Source organism: Spermophilus citellus (genome assembly GCF_964194105.1).
Source record: "Spermophilus citellus genome assembly, chromosome: 8".
NCBI lineage: Eukaryota > Metazoa > Chordata > Mammalia > Rodentia > Sciuridae > Spermophilus > Spermophilus citellus.
Window position 1 is genome coordinate 3,377,825 of NC_138189.1, and position 14,971 is coordinate 3,392,795.

At 61.9% G+C, this 14,971-nt stretch overlaps 1 protein-coding gene and 1 long non-coding RNA gene across 35 annotated transcripts in view; one reads left to right on the forward strand and one right to left on the reverse strand.

Annotated features, from left to right (window-relative positions):
* Nucleotides 1–14,971, forward strand: part of ABLIM2 (actin binding LIM protein family member 2) — a 134,746-nt gene that overhangs the window by 16,123 nt on the left and 103,652 nt on the right. For 31 of the 34 annotated variants that reach the window (XR_014023257.1, XR_014023258.1, XR_014023259.1 and 28 more), the window contains exon 1: nucleotides 10,119–10,270. The exons of 1 other annotated variant lie outside the window; for it this stretch is intronic. Coding sequence is in view for 25 of the 33 variants with exons in the window: in XM_081303729.1 (XP_081159855.1) it covers nucleotides 10,246–10,270 (25 nt within the window). In the remaining 8 variants the exon portion in view is untranslated. Of the gene's footprint in view, nucleotides 1–10,118; nucleotides 10,271–10,711; nucleotides 10,868–14,971 lie in introns of those variants that run through there. 2 more of the 34 variants (XM_081303728.1, XM_081303714.1) reach the window with 2 other exon arrangements.
* LOC308654546 lies at nucleotides 2,489–5,605 on the reverse strand. The gene is made up of 4 exons (XR_014023289.1): nucleotides 4,583–5,605; nucleotides 4,003–4,100; nucleotides 3,338–3,915; nucleotides 2,489–3,243 (listed from the first exon to the last, which is right to left on the reverse strand). It is a non-coding gene; the product is annotated as an uncharacterized lncRNA (long non-coding RNA).

The following is a 14,971-nucleotide window of genomic DNA, read 5'->3' on the forward strand; positions in this document are numbered from 1 at the left end:
CTATATCACTGGGTGTTTGCTGGGAGTGGCCCAAGGGCTGGGACTTGGTGGCCTGGCCTGGGGAGTCACCTTGCACAGGGAGGGACTCAGTGGCTTGGCTGAGGGCTGCTGTCCAGCCGTCTCCTCTGCAGCTTCCCCTTCCAGAGCCTCCCGCTGCCAGCTGTCCCCTCACGCTGAGCTGCTGAGGCTCCACACGGGTCACCTCCTCCCACCCCTGGGCCTCTGCACAGGCGCCCCCTCCTCTGGCCCTGTCACCTGATGCCTCTGCCGCTGGCTCCCTGCCGCGTGCTGCCAGTCCTCGGCCACTCCCTGCTCCTCCCTGTGGACACATGTGCTTGTCCACTGGTTGGTCCAGGTCCTGCCCTTTCCGTCTGACTCCTGGAGAGCCTGCCCAGCTCCTCTGCAGCAAGGGGCTGAGGGGACATGTGTGGCAGTGCCCAGCCTGTGCACTATCTGGGGCCACCAGCCAAGACCACAGGCTGGGCATGCAGAGCATGGGCACGGAGTCCTCAGTCTGGAGGCCAGAGGTTCAAGGTCAAGGCTGGCAGAGTCCACGTCTGCTGAGGGCCGGTGTTCTGGGTCATGGATGGTACCTTCTTGTGTGTCCTCATGGAGGGGCGAGTGGCTCTCTGGGGCTCTGTCCCAACTAATCCACTCATGAGGGCCCACCCGGACCTCACCCCCGAGGCCCAACCCCATTACCTTTGAGTTCTGCATTTGGGCCTGTGGATTCTGGGGTCCCAGGCGCTCAGACCACAGCAGCCAGGGCCCAACCTCAGCTGGCCGTGCCCTGGGAGGTGCCAGGAAGCTCCGCCGCCCAGTTTCCTGAGGCTGGGCCAGGAGCCCGGCCTTGTGCTTTGGAAATTTGCAGCTGGACCCAAGGCCACACTAGGACGCTGGCCGGGCGGTGCCGTGGGGATGCGGCCACACCAGGGGGAATCCTGTGCCGGCCCCCACGCCCCTTCCTCTACGGTCAGCAGGGCTCACAGTGTCGTTGCTGTCAGATTCCCCCCCAAGGCCACCCCCGTCCCAGCGGACCCCAAAGCCCATCCCAGGGAAGCGCCCCTCCCCCCATGCACGCACCCCGTCTGCTGGAGCTGCGTCGCCCTGGGCGGAGGGCTCCTCTCAGTGCTCTTGAAACATTGTGGGGCTCCAGGTGCAGCCAGCAGCCTTCCCAGCCATCTTCAGTGGCACAGCCCGGTGGCCTCAGTGCCTTCCCAAGGCTGGGCAGCAGTGCCACTGTCCATTCCAGAGCTTTCTCATGAGGCAAAACTGAAACCCTGCCCCTGCCAACAGTAGCCCCCATCCACCTTCCAGCCCTGGCACCCCCCTTCTTGCTCCATGATTGTCCTGCCTTGGGGACCTCACAAGTGACTCATACTCAAGGTCCCTCTATGACCCGCTCATGTCACTCAATGTCCTCAAGTTCTGTCAGTTTTGTAGCATGTGTCAGTGCAGTGCTTCCTTCCTTTTTGGGGATGCATACTATTCCACCAAGTGGGTGGACCATGTTTTGCTTGTCTCTGTGTCTATTGGGGGCCTAAAGGTCACTTCCATCTCTTGGCCGCTGTGAGCAGGCTGCATGTGAGGGTGTGCTGACGCACCATGGGCTCACTGTCCTTCTCATCATGCTCACCCTTCACCCCCGTGAGCGGGGTGCTCTTCTCGTCTTGTGCAGATGGTGGCTCTAGGCTGGCGAGGTGGAGACCTTGCCTGAGATGCCAGCCCAGGACTGGTGGGGGGTGCCCATGTTTGAAACCCCCTTCTCCACCTTTCCTGCCATCGTCCAGTGGCCTGTGTGCACCCGCCCAGCTGTTCTCATCCACCATGGGTCCCCCCGTGCTGCTACACCTCCCACCCTGCCTGGGGCCCAGCCGGTGGCCTGCGTTAGGTCAGGACATGAGGTCCAGCACCCAGGGACAAAGGTGGGCCATGGGCCTGCCTTCGGGAGCAGCCAGAGGTGGCTGTGGGCAGCAGTGCCAGCCGTGGGCGCCAGCTGTGGGCCCTGGAGCCTCCTCTGTGACTGTGACTTACTTTCGGGGTCTCTGAAGGGATAGCCAGCAGGTCAGGCATGAGCCGGGTCCCTTGAGCCATTTGATTAGTCATCTCTATCCCCACATCTAACAACATATATTTTTGGAAAATATTTTTGTAGTTGTTGATGGACATAAAAAATAAATAAATTTTTTATTCATTCATACGTGGTGCTGAGAATCGAACCCAGGGCCTTGCACATGCCAGGCGAGAGCTCTACCTCTGAGCCCCGGCCCCAGCCCCTGGAGAAACTTTTAAGCATACAAAAAAGCTGAAAACAAAGAACAACCAACCAAACACAGTGTTGTCCGCCTCTGTAGCCGGGGCAGTCAGTCCGACGTCCGGCCGCAGCGGTGTCCCGCCCTCCCCTGAACCTCTGGAAGGTGGGTCCATCGCCCAGCTCTCCTGAGTCACCTCGTCCCCCTGGCCCTGTGTCTTGGTGTAGCTGCGAGGGGATACCTGAGGCTGGGTAATTGGTAAAGAAAGGAGGTTTATTTGGCTTGCAAGTACGACCAACATGGTGCCAGTGTCTGCCAGGTGCCCTGGCTGTGCCACAACACGGAGAAGCCAAAGAGAAGCCGCGTGTGCACAGGGGCCAAGCGCCTGAGTGGCCTTGCCTATGACAGCCTGGCTCTCGGGACTCAGGCGCGCTGCCCTGCTCCTGTGGGAGGCGCAGATCCCGGGGCGGCCGATGGACTGGTCATCTTCCACTAGGCCTCGCCCCTGAGGTTCTGCCCCCTCCACACTCTTAATCAGGGACCACGCTTCCAGCACGCGACCTTTGGGGACAAACCACATCAGCCAGGCATGGGTGACCCCAGGTGGCCTCGCAGAGGTTTGTTGGCCCGTCCACCCCTGCAGCTGCTGCCCATCCCCCAGCTCTGCTTTCCCCGGGCTCACGACCTCCGTCCTGTCCCTATTGTGGGCTGAGGCGCGGCTCGCCTCTCCCTGACTGGTCACTGTGCCTGGGCACGGCTGAGCTCCCTGCAGGAGCCTCTGGGCTGTGTCCTGCCCTGAGCACATCAGGGGCACCGGGGCCGCGGGTCCCATCTCTGTGCCCCCGCGAAGATGAGCCTGCACCTCGGCTTCGAGCCAGGTGTAGGTGACGTGCCGGGGTGTCCCTGGGAGAGGCGTTGTTGATAGGAAGGATCCCGCCAGACCACCCGCCCATGGCCAGGGCGCCTGGTCCAGGCCGTCAGCAGGAGCTCCCTGTGACACAGGAACGCGGTCTTTTTAACACCTGCCAGGCTGCAGGGCAGGGGCTGTCCCCACCCCCAGGCACTGGCAGCCTGTGCGTTCTCACCTGTTCCATTTCTGGGCCCCTTGTGTCCCTGCGGGTCTCTGTCCCCTTTGCTTATTTTTCCGGCTCTCTGCTTGTCTTCTTTCCTGGGTCGGCAGGCGGGTGGCCGTGTGGACCGCGTGCTGTCGGAGGGGAGGATCGCTGCTGATAGACTCTAGCGTGGATTGCCATCTCCCACGGGCCTGTGGGGTTGGGGACCATGGGGGGCTCCCCACCGGTGGGTGTGGTTTGGGGACAGAGGCCTGCAGGGCTCTGTGGGTAAGGGAACTGGTGTCCAGCAGCTCTCAGAACCCTAGAGCATGGACGGGGACCTCTGCCTGAGTGGCCAACCGTGTCTGGGTTGTTGCCACGTGGCCAGCACCTATGTGTGCCCAGGGGACTCTGGGAGTCAGTCAAGGGGCCTACGGCGCCGGGCAGGGAAGCTGGGTGTCCACTAGCTCAGGGGAGGTGGGCATCCCTGCTGGGCACAGAGCCTAGGAGGGCGAGGGCGGCCTGATGGGCGTGGGGCCGGAGGAGGAGGCTCCCAGGTCTTGGGATCTGGAACGAGGAGCTTGGTCTCAGCGAGGAGAACTTGTGGTCCTCTGTGGGCAGACCTGGAGGTCAGTCTGGCAGGGATCAGGGGCCCGGTGGTTGTGGGGCTGCGCCACAGCAGGCCAGGGCTGTCTTACCACTGGGCATCAGGAGAGGAGGCTGGCAGTGCCCGTGTGCCCACCATGTGCCGGGGGCCGGCTTCCTCTCACTGGTCATCTCCCTGTGGGTGGGCATCCTGCAGGGGGGTGTTGCCAGGCAGGCTGAGCCCAGCAGGGTTGCCAACCCAGGGCTGCCTGAGCTGCAGAAGGCGGCCAGCTGGGCAAGAGTGTCCATGCCTGTGGCTTTGCAGGGGCGGCCGTGGTGGTGACAGTGGCGACGGAGAGCATGGGTGTGTCTGGGAGGAGCCCCGAGAACTCACTGGGGTCATGCTGGGGGGGACTGGGCAGTGCCATACACACCCCATTCTTTATGACCTTGGAAAAGTGCCAGTGTCATCTCTGTGTTAGAGTCGGGTTGGAAGTGTCCACCACCTGTGGTCAGTTTTTCAGGCCCTTGGAGTCTTGCAGGCGGTGACAGAGGTGGGGTTGGCATAGGTCGGGCAGCCGAATGTGAAATCGGGGATGCTCCAAACCCCGGCCTTTCCCAGCCCTTTAACAGGAGGCCACAAGGGGAAAATTCTACACACGAGACTTTGCTTCCTGTACCACGTCACGTTACCTTCAGCCCACGTGGACGGGGGACCTCTGGAGGTGGCTGGCTTCCAGGTTCCTGCCAGGTCCCCTGTTGTCCCTGTGCACCCGCAGATAATCCCAAGTCGGGAGCTTTTCTGCTGGAAATCCCACACTTTCAGAAATCAGGATGCTGGAGCACCACTGGCCTCAGCTTGGGGACAATAGATGCTCTACCTGTCATCGTACCACCCAAGTTATGGCCAGGGGTGGAGTCACAGCTCTGGGCCCTCGAGGAGGAAGAGCTAGAATGAGCAAGGACACTGGAGGAGGGGGCGCCTGGAGCCAGGAGCTGGGGCAATGGAGCCACCGCAGCCCCAGGGAAGCCCCATAGGACCCAGGGTCCCTTTCTGAACAGACCCCTCCCTGTGCCACTGGTTGAGACAGATAGGAGCACCCAGCAGTCTCCCCTCGCCCACAGAGGGACATCTAGGCCCAGCCAGTCCCCAGTCGTCCACTGTGTATTCCAGGGGCGTGTGGTGGCCTGAGCAGAGTGGCCAAGAGCAAGTTGAAGAGCGGGGTGGGCTGGGGTACAGGACCCTGCCCCAGTGTGCATTCAGAGGTCATCTGGATTTTCTTGAAATCCTGTGGTGTCCACCTGCCTGCCACCCCGCCAGGCAGAGTCTGCAGGCTGGATGGAAGTTTCTGTTCTGTGGGTGGCGGTCTGTTTGTGGGCACAGAACCAGTTTAGTGGGTCACAGCAGAACCTGTTATATAAGAGAGTGAACTGAATAGAAAATAGTAGAACTCGTCACGAATAATGAGGGAAAGCGCTTCTGGGCGGAACCGTTCATAGGATGTCGGGTGAACATCGCCACTCGGGAGGCTGCAAAGCCCCCTCCTCCGCAATACGTGGTCCAGTGGTCCAGTGTCTGTAGCCTGCGAATGTCGCCTGAGGGCGGAAGGGAGCTTGCAGACGGGATCACTCTAAGGCCGCTCAGCCCGCTCCTGGACTGTCCACTGAGCTCCAAATGCTGTCACGACTGCCATCATGAGGGAGAGGCAGAAGGAGGCTAGAGACAGACACACAGAAAAGCAGCCATGACCCCAGGAACAGATAGATCAGAGTGACACAGCCTCAAGAAATGTAGCAGCCACCAGCAGCTGGCCGGGGACACTTCCGAGACCCCCAGAGAGAACACTGCCCTGTACACTCTGATTTCAGCCCAGGGATGCTGATCTTGAACTCCTGGCCTCCAGAACTTGAGAGAAGACACTTCTGTTGTTTAAAGCCACTCAGTTTACGGTCATCTGTCACGTGGGGTTAGCAGGAGCCGTGAGGCTTCTTTGAGGTCTAGCGTTGGAATTGCCACATGCTCACATCCACCTGTGTGCCCTTGGCCAGAGCCAGCACAGAGACAAGTAGAGCGTCATGGGGCAGGAAATACACTCTCTCCAAGACCCTAGGAAGGGTGTGGATGCAGGAGGCCTTAAACTCAGTCCCTGCCATACACAGGCGTGGGCACCTGTGCCTGCAGGGCCACTACCTACAGTGCACAGGGCCCTTTCTGTGTGCCGATGTCTAAGCAGTTTGGAAACCACCACCTAGTGACAGAGAACCTGCTCAAAGTGCCTGTCCCTGTCCCCCTACCCCCAGGTTATGACTTTTCAGGATGGTAGCTCTGCCTGTCTTTGACTCTGCCTGAGCATCACCCAGAAGGTGCACATGTGGTGCAGAAGGACCTGCAGCGACCCTCCTCCTAGCCTCACCCCATCCTGAGGAGGGTGGGCCAGGGAGCCAGGCCCACAGATGGGATATGCAGATTTCGCTTTATCTTAAGCCAATCAGGGCTCAGCAGAGCTAGAGGTGGGGCCTGTCCTGCCCAATCACATGGCTGAAAACAGGAGGGGCAGGCAGGAGTTTCCTCCAGGAAAATCCTTTGGAGCAGCTGGTCCCTGGGGCGAAGGTGGCTGTAGTGGACAGTTGCTGTCCAACACCTGGGGCCTTCTCCTTTCCCCAGTTCCCTGCCAGGGTCACACAGAGTTCCTGGGTGGGGCCAGGGGCAGGTGGCCCTTGTGGTGCTCTTCCCCAACCACACTGGGATGCTCTTGGGTCCATGCCACACCATGCCTCCTGCCCTGGCTGGGAGCTGCCATCTGTCCCCCAGAGGAATGCTGGCCCTGCAGCACCCATGTGCAGGGGCCTGGTGTGGACACCTTAGCTCCACCACCAGCCAGGAGTCACCTCGAAGCCCGAGGATCTCCCTCCCTCCGGGTCTCCCTTCCCTCCCTCCCTCCCTCCCTCTCTTCTCTGCCACCACTGCTTTGCCTCAGAGGTCCACTCCTCCTTTACAGGCATGGACCACCTGAACCCCCCAGGCCCCAAGCTCCAGAGGGAGGTGACCTGCAGGCTGCCTCTGCCTCCCTCCCCCGATCCCTCAGGCCTGGAGCCTGTTGCAGCTCAGCCCAGGAAGGAAGGGAGATGCAGGGGAATTGAGGAAAAGGAACCTGCAAACCATCACCGGCCCTCGGCTCCCTCCCTCGCTCAGCGAGCTCGGGGTCCTGGCCCGCGGGAAGCAGGGTCAGGAAAGTGGGTCCCCCTGCCCTGGGGCCACTGCACTCAGGTCAGGCCCCCTCCCCCCACCCCGGGCCTTCTGTTTAGACATTCCTGGGTGATCTCACTGGAGAGTGGAGTTATGGTCTCTGTGTCCATGATGAGCCATGTGGACCTGTGGGTGTCCCCGAGGGAGACCAGAGCAGGCGGTGCTGGGAAATGCAGCCAGAGCGGGGCCATCCTCCTGTGTGCAAGGGCCCCCTCCTGGTGACCTTGCTTTATTGGTCCTAGTTACTGTACAGAATAGAGGGTCTCACTGTGGCAGATCCGCACAGGCACACCGTGATTGGTCCATGTGACCCCTCTCTGTCCTTGCCCTCCCCCCTCCCCTGCCTGACCCTCTTCCTCTTCCCTACCGCTCTCACTTCTATGTTCACGAGGTCCCTTGTTCCCGATTTTTCTCTCTTCCTGGCCCCCTTGAGACTTCCGACCCTGTGAATCTGGCTTATCTCACTCAGCGCTTTCTCCTGTCCATCCACTCCCCAAAAATGCCACCATTCCGTCCTTCTTTATGGCTGAGTGGAACTCCCTCGTGTGTGTCTGTGTGTGTCTGTGTGTGTGTGTCTGTGTGTATCTGTGTGTATCTGTGTGAGTGTATGTGAGTGTGTTGCGTCTGTGTGTGTGTCGCGTCTGTGTGTGTGTCTCTGTGTGTGTGTGTGTCTGTGTGTGTCTCTGTGTGAGTGTATGTGTGTGTGTTGTGTCTGTGTGTCTGTGTGTGTGTCTGTGTCTCTGTGTGTGAGTGTATGTGTGTGTGTCTATGTCTGTGTGTTTGTTGTGTCTGTGTGTCTGTGTCTGTGTGTGTCTGTATCTGAGTGTCTGTGTGTCTGTGTGTGTATTCTGTCTGTGTGTTGTGTCTGTGTGTGTATTTGTGTGTGTTGTGTGTGTGTGTCTGTGTGTGTGTGTCTGTGTGTGTGTCTGTGTGTGTGTGTAGAATCTTCTTCATCCACTCTTCCGCCTGGGCTGGTTCATTAGTTGTGAGTTGTGCTGCCGTAGACGTGGGTGCGCACCATCGCTGTAGAGGGGTGACCTTCAGGATAGGTGCCGAGCCAGGCCACACGTGGTGCCACCCCTGGCCTTGCTCATTCCAGAGTGGGTGCGCAGCCCGGCCACCGGGTGTCGTCTACTCCTTCCAGGACCCCTGTGTTCCTTGTCATTCGCATTCTTGATGGTGGTCACCCCAGCTGGATGGAGGGGAAGGCTCAGCATGGTTCCGACCTGCGTTTCCTTGGTTGGTGGCTAAACGTTTTTTCACATATTTGTGGGCCTCTCGTCCTTGTTTAATCCACTTGTCACTGACTCTCTGGGAGGTCTGGTTTCCTGGTGGAAGGTTCTAGTTCTTTACATGTCATGGATAGCAACCCTCTGCCCTACAGCTCAGGAAATAAGACAAGGGTCAGTAAACGGAAGGCCTCAGGTTCACGGGGAAGGAAACTGCAGTGTGAAGAGAGCCCACGAAACAGGGACCTTTGCAACCTCCTGACACTTTGTGAAAAGAAAAGCAAAATCAGTGTTCCTGCAGAGGCCACTTAAGTCCCAGGGCAGATCCCGTGGGCAGACGGTCTGTCGTGGAGGTGGGGCAGAGCTGGGCCCTGCTCTCTGGCATGTTCTGGGCATCCTCCGCTGCAAGCCCTTCCACGCATGCTGTTCCCTGCCACTCATGGGCGAAGGCCAGTCCCTGGGCGGCCCTCTGCCGGCCCCTGCAGCACCAGTTTACAGAGGGAGGGGTGCAGACCCCACCTCACGGCAGCCCAGGAACTGCCTCTCGGCCCGAGCCCCGTTCCCTCTCCCCCCTCCCCGTTTCTCTGGCTCATTCCTGCTCCTTCCTCACGGCTGGGCTCTGATGGCGCCTGCCCTGGAAAGCCTCCCCCCCCCCCCCCCCCGCCAAGCACTCCTGGCTCCTCTGGGCTGGGCTGTCCTCAGACCCTGGGCGCCCAGCAGGCTGCTCCTGCCAGGCTTGGCCATCTGCTGGCTGTCCTGTGGGGATGCTCATGGTGTCACCTCAGGGCCGCAGGCGCATCTTAAATGACAGGTGTCAATCTGTAAAGGCTCAGATGTGCTCAGCACCCGCAGGAGGTGCTGCGGCTGGACCTGGCCCCCCCAGGGCCTGGAGGGCAGGGTGGGGCCCCAGGGCCAGCCTCTCTCACCCCTTTCCCTGACTTTGCAGAGAGGCCCTTGAGACAGTGTCCCTGGGTGCAGCACCAGGCTTCCTGGCCGGGAGTCCCGACAGAGCTGTGGGCCCGGGCGTCTGCCTGGCCTGCCACGGGCCTGCCGCTCGGCTCACACACACCTTGCGGTGAGCCCCAGAAGGCACATGTGTTCTGCCACCGAGGCCTGGGCCCCTCAGGACCTGCCTTTCCAGTGTGGGTACTTGGGGTGGCCAGGGCTCCACTGGCTCAGGGAACTCAGGGGGGTGGGGAGGGACACCCAGGCCTGGGGCGCCGGGGGGACGGAGGGAGGCCTTGCACCCTCTCCTGCACCCGTCCTCTGGGGGTCTTCAGACACGGAGTCTCCCCTCAGGAGTGGGCGTCCTGTGCTCCAGGGTCAGGGGAGGCCAGTGGCCTCAGGTCTTCTAGTCCTGATGTCGTGATACTGGCTGGGGTCAGCCCTGTGTCCACAGACACGCAGGGAGATGGGGTGGGGACTGGGGCCACCAGGAGCAGGACGAGTGGAAGGCTCTTCCCCAGAGCCTCCGACCCTGGGGACGCCTCAGTCTTGGCCGTGCTGGGAGAAGAGACGTGGGTGGCTGGAGCCCCTTCTGTGTGCTGTTCAGGCTGGGGTCCTGTGTGCTTACCCCGCTGCCCAGCGCTGGGGTCAGTAGCGGTCCCCCCCGGGGGCCTTTCCAGAGCCCCTCTCCCGGATGCCTGGGAGACAGGTGCATGTGCGGACAGGCCGTGTGCGGAGGCTATTTTGGTGTTCTGGGAAGGGTTTGGCCTGTCCGCCTTGGGCGTGGGTGCCAGCCACGTGACCCTCTGGCACGTCGTTGGGAGACTGCTGGCCACAGAGGCGCTTTGCTCGCCCAGCTGCCTCCCACAGCCTCCACAGTGTCGGCTCCGGCCTCAGGGGGAGAGGCCTGGCCCCTCGGGAGGAGGCCACGCTCCATGGGGATGCCCGGAGGAGGGACAGGTAAGGCCCGGGGTGGCCTGAGCTCGGCCCACATGGCCCGGAGAGGCTCCACTTCTGGTGGAGTGAGGCCGTGAGACGCGTGGTCAGCTGGGAGGCCTGAGGGGAGCAGAGGCCTAATGTGGCTCTCTGGGGACGTCCTGGGAGGCTGCACCTAGGGCACCTGCAGTGGCCTCAGGGCTTTGTGTCACAGACAGGGCCCTGAGGGAGGAGAGTGGCCGAGTGCGGGAGGAGGTGCTGAGCTCTGGAGGGAGCGGCCTGGTCAGCTCGCAGGCAGCTGGGCCTTGACGGCCCCGGGCTCTGCCCAGCCAGCCCCGGCCACGCCCTGCGCCCGCCCTCATGGCCGCCTCCCGATTCCAGGCAGTGGTTCTCGGCCAGGGCTCCCATGGCTCCAGGGGACGGCAGCAGGGTCTGGAGGCCTGGTGGTCACAGCTGGGGCCTGGGACGTCTGGTGAGAGGGTCGGTGCTGCTGGATGTCCTGTGGGTGCCCGGCCCCGGGAGCTAGGAAGCCTGGCTCCGGGGAACAGGGACTCCCTGGTGCTGACGTGGAGGTCAGGGTACAAGGTGGCCAGCTGGTGACGGTGACAGGAGGGACAGGAGGTGAGGGGCCTGGGGAGTCAGAGGAGGGGGCAGGAGAGAGAAGAGGAGGGGAGGGAGCCTGGGCCCGGGAAGCAGCGGCAGCCAGTGCCCAGCCAAGCCCCACGAGCGGCAGGGCCCTGAGTGGGGGGCAGTGCCACCAGAGTCCACCTCTGCGGGCTTCTGGCCTCACCCACGACACCCCCAGCCTCGTGGGCACAGGCGTGGTGCCCGCCAGGCACGTCATTGGTGGCCCTGGCTGGTGTCCTTCCCTCGGGCTGCGGGGTCTGCCGTGGCAGGGACCAGGGTGTCTCCCCCGTCAGGGCCACCAATGATGTGGGCAGCAGCTCCAGCCAGGGGCAGCCTGTCGGCCTGAAGCCAGACCAGGGTAAGCCCCGAGGCCGGCTCCAGCCCAACCTCCAGGCTAGGAGGACACCTCAGCCTGTCCCCAGGGCCTCCAGGACCCTCCGTACAAAGGGCTGGTGTGTGGTCCCCGGCTGCTGGGAGCAAACAGCAGGGCTCCGTGTTGGTTGGCTGAGAGGGACGATAGGGCCCTGCGGCCAGCCCCGGCCGAGGGAGGGGTCCTGCGCTGGGCGGGCGGTGCCTGGCCCCACGGTCCCGGAACATGCTGGGGGCCTCCTGGAGCTGAGGGTGTGCGGCCACGTCGTGTCCCAGGGGGGTTTCCACGTCGGGGCTGGCGTCTCCCGGCCAAGAAAAGAAGTGACTTCTGAGGATGGCCACCACCTGGAGGTCCCCGGGCTGAGCTTCCCGCCCCCGCTCCTGCCCGTGCTGGGCCCTGGTGGTTCAGACCCGCCCTGGCACGGCCTCAGGAAGACCCTGGACAGCACGGCCACCGGCAGCTCCCGGGCTCTGCTGCGGCAGTGGCAGTAGGGCCTAGGGTGGAGGTCATCTCCGCAGAGCTGTTGGAGAGCTGGGAATTCCCGCTCTGGGGACAATACAGCGACCGGTCCTCCTGTCACCTCAGGCGGCAGTCTGTTGAAGTGACACCAAGAACACAAGACACAAAAGAAAAACCATGTAAATCGGGTCCCATCTCAACCCCTGGGCTCAGGGACGTCTCAGGGCAGCCTGCGGCCACAGGAGGGGCCAGAAATGCGTGGGCGTGGAAGATGGCTCGCTGCACAGGCCAGCACCTGCAGGGACCTCCTCTGAGACCACTAGGGCAAGGCCAGCTCGGCTCACCCTCAGCCCTCAGGAGTGCGAAGAAGAAAGGATCCATTTGCATCAGCCAGGGGGCCGGGAACAGAAGGCTAGGTGCACCAGAGCCCGAGAGGATGCGGAGACTCTGGTGGGAATAGCTGCTAGGGAGAGCAGTCCGTGGTTCCTCAAAGTGTTCAACGAGCAGGGACCACATGGCCCAGCAATTCGACTCCTAGTGTATACCCCAGAGAAATGAAAACCTATGTCCATACCAAAGTGTGCACATGAATGTTCACAGCAGGATTATCCTAGGAGCCCCAAGGTGGAAACACCTCCAGAGTACCTAACTTGACGAATGGATGAGCAAAACATGTGGTGGAATATTACTCAGCCGTGAAAAGGAAATTAATTCTGACATCTGCTATAATCCAGAATAACCCGAAAACATGATGGAGTGAAAGCAAAACCACATATGGGGCCATTCCATTTGAGTGTCATGCCCAGCACAGGCAAATCCAAAGAGAGACCAGTCACTGCCAGGACCTGGGAAAAAGGGAAATGGGGCAGGGGCAGACACAGGATTTCTTTCCAGGGTGACAAAAAGTTTCCAAACTTGATTATGGGGATTGACACACAACTCCGAACACCTCCAGCCCATGAGTCCTCCATTTCCCAGGGGAAGTGTGTGGTGTGGCCGCCCCTGGGGGCCGTGTGGGACGTGTGTGCAGGGTGCTCCGGCCCCGTGTCCTGGTGGTGTGCAGACTCCCAGGGTGGAAGGGCCACACACGGGGGCTCTCAGAGGACAAGGGCAGCGCGGGGGCTTTTCATTGGTCAGCTTTCATGTCCCGGGTGGCTTCTGACAGTGAGGGACATTCCTATGGAATCAAAAAGAGGTGACTTTGTCATTGAATCCAGTGGCACAGTCCCCAGAGACAGGTAGTGGTTGGGGCCAGCTCCACCCAGGCTTCCCCTCCAACCTGGGCCTTTCCAGGTTGGGTGGACCTGGCCGCGCAGGCACGGGGTAAGCTGGACATGGCCAGTCCTGCTGTCTGTGTCAGCAGCATGGACAGTCTGTGAGCTGGGCCCCTGGCATGAGTCAGACAGCTTGGAAGCCCAGGGTCCCGCCGGAAGGCCTGCTGTGTGCCCTGCGAGTTAACTGACTGGCAGGCCACAGCCCATGACCCTCCTGCTCGGCTCAGCTTACCCCGGCTCCCGGCCAACAGCTCCGATGCCCGGTTTTAACGAGATGCTCAGGAAATGCTTTCCCAGCGCCAGCCCGCCTTGGCCAGTGGGTCAGGAGAGTGCGAGAAGATCCAGGAAGCTAAGGTGGGTGGTGGGGGAGCCGGGGGGCCAGTTCCTGTAGGGACGGCTTCCAGCCCCCGCGCCAGGTGCAGGCTGTGCTGTGTTGCCAAGGTGCTGAATCTTTCTGAGCCTGGGGTCTCTCGTGGGCCGCATGAGAGGTCTAAGGCTTTGGTGCAGTTGGTGACAGGGCTGGAGCTGATGTGCCCATCCTGTGCCCACACAGGCAGGGGGCACTTGGAACTGGGGTGTCCTGCAGGCACCCGAGTCTTCTGTGCTGGTACTGGCTGGCTCTCTCCACGCCTACAGCCACTGATTCACAGGGCTACTTTGCCACCAGCAGCCATGGCCTGCGGCCAGTCCTGGTGGCAAAGCCGTCCTTGGGCCTCAGGAGCTCAGCCTCGCCCCAGGGCCTGCCCACTGGCTGACCTGCCTTGGCCGAGGGGAAGCCTGCACCTCTCCCTGTGGGGGCAGGTCTAGGGGACCAGACAGGACCAGCTGAAGGCCTGCGAGGCCTGGGAGCCGGCCGTCGGGTCGTGGGCACCATGTGCTGGTGGAGCCCTGGCCAGGCACGTCCTCAGACGTCCTCTCAGTGGGCTTCATGCCCAGAGGTCTTTGAACCTGGGGACGCAGCGAGAAGGTGCCCTGCCAGCAGGAGCCAGCCTGAGTTCGGCCTCAGCCTCCGGGGCTGCGGGGAAGGGATGTCCCTGATTCGAGCTGCGGTCCAGGCCGAGCTATGGCAGCTCTCACAGACTCGGGCAGAAGTGTCCTCTGGGGGTGGGGACAGGACAATAGGCCCTGGGGCTCCTGTGGACACTCTGTGGCCCTCAGGCTGGATTCGAAGCCGGGGATCTGCCTCTCCCAGGGAGCTGCGAGCTGGGTTGGGGCCGTGGCAGGCCTTGGTCAGTTCCTCGCCGTGTCTGTCACCTGTTTGCAGCTCTGTGCCCAGATGTGGCAGAGTGCCCAGTGCTGGGCATGGCCTGGACCTGGCGCAGAGACTGGAAGCTGAGGTGCTTTCGAGCTGGTCGCCCGCCCCAGGCCCCTGCAGGCTCTGCCATCCCAGACGCGCTTCCTGATGCCCATTAGACCTGGACATTTGTGGGCATCTGCTGGACACGGAGACCTAGAGGAGGCCAGATGGGGGGACATGAGGGACATCCGCAGGGCTGGGAGCCTGGTCACTGACCCACTGCCTGGCCTGGGTGGGGCCGCCCCCTCTGGCTACTGGTGACTTCCTGTGTGTGTGTCCTGGATGCTACCAGAAGACCAGATGCCCCTCGGTCCTGAAGGACGTGCTCTTCCGGCAGTGAAATGCCATCCTGCAGGGATCTGGGTGGCTGTGGGGGAGGGACCAACAGCTGCAGGGGCTGGAGCCTTGGCGGGCAGTGGTGTCCAGGGCTCTCTGCGGCTTTCCTCCCAGCTTCTGCCTCTGAAGGAAGCCATGCCCCATGACCAGCCAGGTGACCTTGTGGGCACCTCCAGTCTAAAACGTCCAGGCCTGGTGGCTCTTGGCAGCACTTTGCATATGGAGGACCCTGAGGAGCAGGAAGTGGGCAGGGCCCAGCCCCACCCCTTTCCTCCTCGGATGGTGCAGGCCTGAGTCCCACAGATGAGCCGACATAAATGACAGACCCCAGTCCTTGTCACCCATCCTGGAGGCCCACGTCC